Source organism: Rhagoletis zephyria, unplaced genomic scaffold (assembly GCF_001687245.7).
Source record: "Rhagoletis zephyria isolate East Lansing unplaced genomic scaffold, Rhagoletis_zephyria_1.1 Rzeph_scaffold_01850, whole genome shotgun sequence".
Lineage (NCBI taxonomy): Eukaryota > Metazoa > Arthropoda > Insecta > Diptera > Tephritidae > Rhagoletis > Rhagoletis zephyria.
Window position 1 is genome coordinate 43,570 of NW_016158934.1, and position 6,000 is coordinate 49,569.

The 6,000-nt window shown below is 30.9% G+C and overlaps 1 protein-coding gene across 1 annotated transcript; it reads right to left on the bottom strand.

Annotated features, from left to right (window-relative positions):
- Positions 1–5,346: 5,346 nt before the first annotated feature.
- On the bottom strand, positions 5,347–5,779 carry LOC108365352 (class E vacuolar protein-sorting machinery protein HSE1-like). Its single transcript, XM_017619356.1, has 2 exons — positions 5,651–5,779; positions 5,347–5,572 (listed from the first exon to the last, which is right to left on the bottom strand). The coding sequence occupies exons 1-2, from the start codon at positions 5,706–5,708 to the stop codon at positions 5,466–5,468; spliced, it is 165 nt and encodes a 54-aa protein (XP_017474845.1). The 5' UTR covers positions 5,709–5,779; the 3' UTR covers positions 5,347–5,465.
- Positions 5,780–6,000: the final 221 nt, after the last annotated feature.

Below are 6,000 nucleotides of genomic sequence, written 5' to 3' on the forward strand. Positions count from 1 at the left end.
ACTCGAGTTATCGTGTGCACAGACGGACGGACGGACGGACAGACAGTCACCGCTTAATCGATTTCTCTTTTCATTCTGATCATTTATGTATACATTTGTCTATATCTATCTCGATTCGTTTTGCCTGTTACAAACAACCGTTATGTGAACAAAGTTATAATATCCTTGTGCACAAGTGCGCTCGGGCATACAAATTTGTTTGAAGGGCAGATAAATTTTAAAACCTACTTGAGAAATGCACTAAGTATAGTTTAGAGGATGCTCATGAAATGTTTATATTTGACTCAATAAGTATATTGGACATATATTAACCAAACAATTGGTTAACCCTAGAATGGTAAACATATTTTTTAGCCCTTTTAAGCGGCTTTTAAAAAAACGTATTATTTTTCCTATATAAAAAAGATTTATTAAAACAAAATCAAAACAAATTTAAACAAAATCTTTCGGAACAAAAATAAACAAAAACCAATTAATTTTCTTAATATTTAAAATATTTTACAGTCATATTAGTTAGTAGATCTTATTTTTGAATCGGTGGTATACAGAGATCGTTTGAAAAGAAATAAAGATATTTATTTATATTTACGTCCGAGATATTCTTGTAAAATTTCTAAGGCTTATAGTTTCTGTTAGGATTGTCCTCCTCAAACGTGATTTATCCTCCCCAAAAATTTTGTCCTTCTCTGTCCTCCTTTTGAGCAAAAATGTCCCCCTTGTCCTCCTTTTCAAGTTTTATAGCAGTGATGAAATTTTCAAAAAATTTAATTATTTCCTAATCGTACACAATCATTGTATTTAAAAGGCGTTTACATTGTTCAACTTTCAGCTAACGGGTGTAAACATTTGATTGAACTAATTGCCTGTGAAAATTGAACAGTGTAAACGCCTTTTAGCTTAACGAATAATAAGGGTATTTATCAAACCTTGTAAATGCATTATAAACCGTATAAATTTGTAATTGTGTAAACCTTATAAATTAACTGTAAAAATTTGTATCGAAACTCTGACATTTCTGATAAATTTCTCCTGCGATTTCACTGAATAAACTTGATAAACTGAAGCCAATGCGAGTTGCAACTTCTATTATTGTTTTCTTAGGCAATGATCGGAATCCGCGTAAAAATTTTGCATGCAAATTCAACAACAACGATATGATCTTGATAGAGATCTGATTAAATTTATTATCCGTTCCGTTTTGTTTTATTCGCTTATAACACTGGATCACAAATTTTATTTTGGTTTTTGTTCTCTAGACGCCACTATCCAATTTCTATGTAGAATTCCTCAGTGATTCCGGAAATGGAGTTAATTTTTTTTCTATGGATGCGTTTTCGGTATATATTTCCAATTTACCGTTATTTAGCTTAAAACAAAAAGTGGTTCCACTCGGACTGATAGTTTCCGGCAAATTAATTAATCATTCAATTTTTTTATTTTTTTTATGTTATGTTTTATGTTTTTAGTTATCCCTCGCTTTCCTTTTTTTGGTTTACCTTCTTCTGTTTAGTTTATTTGGTTAAAATCTAATTTTGCACCTTCAGGTAAATGCCAAAAAAGCTCAATTTCCTGAACAGGTACACGGCCATATACGGCTGAGGGGTTACACATTCTACGCAGCCTTTCTGAAAGTCATTTCTTTCTCCTTTCTTTTTTGTACGGAGTGGCAAACGGAGGGTACGGTATACGGTGTGCTCCTGCTTTCGCTACTCGAAGAAGAGCTTCCAAAAGGGCTTTTGAAGAAGTTCTTTTAAAATTGTTTTTAATTTATAAAAGTCATACCTCTTTAAGGAATTTAAATATTTAAGGTTCAGATCAAATATCGAGGGCTTATATTCATTGCCCTCTATCTGAACTTTTCACAAAAAATAGATTCAGATATAAAAATCCGCTTAAAACTTAACTGTCATCGGTGATATTAATGCTGACCTGGTACAACGCCTGACTGAAGAGTTTGCTATTAAATTGCAAAGTCAGAATCAACATAAGTGATGACAGGTAAGTCCCGGATGGGTTCTAACATCACAAAGTAGTTTTTGTGAGAATTGCAGATAGAGCGTATTGAATATACATACGCCTCTGCTATCTGTTGGGTATTTTTCAAAAGAAAATATCTCATAATAAACAGTCCAAGCAATGATTGAGCATTGTTTCTTTCTTTTGCATGCAGAATTTCCTTCAGGGAATATGTCTTAAGTCTATAAGTATTATAAAAATATTATACACGTAGGTGTGCCTAGGGTTGCCAACATTTTCTAAGATATTCATAGTACTTAAAAAAAAATCCGAAAACATATAGTACACCTCAAATGTGTATGTATACATCTTTTTTTCTTTCTTATGTATTTCTTTTATAAAAAAATATATTTCTTTGCCCTTTTGGCAGTGTTCAACAATACCTTGAGGACTATGGAAGATTCACATGCTTTATCGGAATAAAAATTTAAATTAATATAAATCAAAAGTTAATTTTTTATTAGTGAGGAAGTCCCTTTGTTTCTTTAAGCTCGCTATTTCATATTAATAATAGAAAAAACTATTTCTGTGAATGACGAAGTTGCAGGATTAGAGAGTAGAAATGAAATAAATTTAAGTAAATTTCGTAATTCATTCTCAGTAGTTTTAAAAATGTGTTGCTATTGTTTATTATAAACTAACTGCGACCCTATACTTCAAAGAATATTACAGTATACATACAGGTCACTTTAAAACAGCTTTTTTTTGCAAAAGAAATATAATATTTTTTTTTTCAACAGTATATAGTACGCTGTCCGAAAAATAGTATAATACTATATATTATAAAACGGTTGGCAACCCTAGTTGTGCCATTCATATATTAGATAAAAAAAAAAACAAGTAAGAGCAAAGCTGTCTTCGGCTATGATGGATTTACTTTATTTATTTTACCGAGGGGTTTTTGGACCCGCTAATTATGAACATAAAGTCAGATTTTCAAAATTTATGATGGCAGATTCAATATGGCGGTAAAATTTTTAAAAAGAATATAATTCTTTTAATATTTGGTATCTTTGACCGCCATATTGGATCCGCCAAACCGAGTTTTGAAAATCTCGTTATGTTGCTTTTCCACTATAAATTTTCTTTAAAAAACGGCCTCGAGCCCAATAAAAATTGTTGAATATAATTGTTATAAGGCCAAAAAATAACAAAAAAACAAATTCTTTTTTTACTTTACCGAGCTTGAAAATTGAGTTTCCATTTTTTTTTTAATTACATATGTTTCAAGGTTGAAATGATAAAGTGAAATCGGTTAGATGATCCTGCCACAACTTTTTTTATCCAATGTCGAAAATCAAATGTTATGGAAATATGCCCATATATGTATGTATTGACCTATTCTACACTAATGGCGTTTTCTTTAATATTTTTCAATAGATTATACTGCTCACTAACGACTTTTCTGTTACGTTTTACTTTCGTGTCAAACCCGGTCAACTGCAACTGCAGCTTGCACCTTAAATTGATATATGACGTAATTCTTTAAAATAAATTTTTAAATAAATTTTTATTTGCAATTTTTATGCTTTCCGGGAAATTCGTCACTTACTCTTATTACTGTAAACGAGTAATTCTTGTATATACATATATACATTAGGGTGATCCAAAATAAGTAATCTAGCGAATTTATGTCCGTAAAATTACCTATATACTGAGAAGGATATTCTCGCATTGGGAATATTTGTTATTTCAATTTTAAAAGGTGTCGGTGAGCATTTGAAATTTTCTGTGTATGTAAATAACATGTAAGAAAATTTGTTTTCATCAAAAATGTTATAACTTTTGAACCGTTAAAAAAGTTATATAAAAGGGATACACGTTTTTTCTAGGCATATTTTGGAGCGCATTAATTCAGGGTCCATAAATAACAGTTATTTTTTCAACAGTTAAATTTGGACAGACATTTTTAAGTCGAAAATAAAAGTCTTCCTAATAACAAAGAAACCGCTTATCCAAATAAAACAAGTTTGGTATCAAATGAAAGATGACTAAAATAGCTTTGAAAGTGAAATGTTTAAACGAGGAAAGCCAGCCGAAAGCCAGCTATTGAAAAATATTTCAATAAAAAATTTTATTTATATACCATAGAACAAACCTGGGGTCAGGTATATGAATTTATTTTGTATTAATTTATAAAAAAAAAACATAAATAGAAGTTCGTTCGTTCTTCAGCTATATAAGTCCTCTTTCATTTGATACCAAATTTGCTTAATTTGGATAAACTGTTTGTTTATTATTAGGAAAATAAATTTTTTAACTTGAAAATATCTGGCCAAATTTAACTGTTGAAAAAAATAACTGTTATTTACGGACCCTGCATTAATTCTCTAAAAAATAACCCTGAAGTTGTTTGGCTTAGAGACGATGGAGAGCATTAAATATATTAATGATATTGCTGAACGAGGTATAGCGTTGATACGAAATTATAATCGAATATTGACGAAAGACAAAAGCAATTGCTTATGAAAGTAATACAATTACAATTAAATAATTTTAAAATAAATTGTAAATACTTGTTAATGTGTGGCGGTCTTATAATTATTCAACGCAGTGGATCTACTATTAACTTGTTTGGCTTGTGTTTAGAGAAACTTTGAATTGTTAATTTATCGTTATTTATGTGTTAAAATAAATATAGAAACATTTTTTGCATTTTCAATGTGGAGCATTTGTTCTCCTGGAATGTTAAAAAATTCTGGTCACATTGAAACATACATTTGAATCTGTGTCTCTGAAAGAGCTTTGGGTTAGTGTTAAGAGTAAATATCATGAAGTCGCTAAAAAGGCCATCTAAATTTTGCTTTATTCTGCCACAACGTACTCTGTCAACAGTGTTTTCAGCTTACACTTATACAAAAAACAAATTTAGGCCGAAATTGGATGCTACCCCAGTAATGCGCATACAGCTTTCAGGTATTATATCGAATTACTATTTTATACAATAATTAATAAGAGTGAAACAATGTCATTCTTCACATTAAAATTTAAAGTACATATGTATAATATTTCTAGTTTTTTTCCGTATTTAAATTGCACTGCCTTTGATTTTTAGTTATTTGATGTGGGGTTCCTTAAAATAAAAGGTGTTTAGTAAGGGTTCCATCATCTTAAAAGTTTAAGAACCCCTGGCTCAGAGAAAGTTGAAACGGCAATATTTGATACCTGCGCCGGGTACATAAAATCAAGATTCGTCCGAACTTATAGGTACATTGTTTTGTACTTGTTATAAGTAAAAATATTGTTGGAAAGTAGATCTTACAAATACTCAGTGGAGTTCAACCCCAAACTTGGAGCTAAAATTTTTAAGAGGGAAAAAATCTCTGTAAATTTACAGTTTTACCGACATCGTTAACCGGTGTCCGCTTTATTGAGAGCGATGCATTTTCTTAAATTCTTTATGCAGGTACTTATGTATGTATAGCTTAATTAAAATAAAAGTCGTATATTCAACCGAAGTGCTTCGCTCCCGGATTTCCTGGAGCGCCTGGACCGCCGGGTGGAGCGCCAGGGGCGCCTGGATTGCCCCCACCGTGTTGCTGAGCTAATGTATGACCTGCATGAAAAATATATTTCATATATATACATATGTATATAACTACGTACTTGGTTTACAAAGTATAGAATAGCTTACCGCTCAATAAAACAACTGGCGCCAGTAAAAGCATAACAAATTGAAATATGGATTGCATTTTAATATTTATTTATTTTTTTAACTAGTCAGACTGTTCAAGCTCTCAAGAAAATATCGGAAAATTGAATACCAAATGAGACAGATTCTTTGCCTTTTATAGTTTATTCAGCGGTGCCATTACCTAACCACAAGTACATACAAATGCATGTATGTACATACATACATACTATATATTTACATTTGTATATGAATACATGATCTTATACAGGGGATAGTAAGTGGGGCAGCTGCCCCACGCTTGACTCAACAAATATTTTAACGTTTTATAAATGTTAATAAGCTCTATATTC

What these genes read in the sequence shown, in the direction of transcription:
- LOC108365352 (XM_017619356.1), bottom strand. Translation starts at nt 5,708, where the DNA reads ATGCAATCCATATTTCAATTTGTTATGCTTTTACTGGCGCCAGTTGTT. An exon ending in GCCAGTTGTTTTATTGAGCG is followed by an intron (nt 5,573 to 5,650) that starts GTAAGCTATTCT and finishes TTTTTCATGCAG; the next exon opens with GTCATACATTAGCTCAGCAA.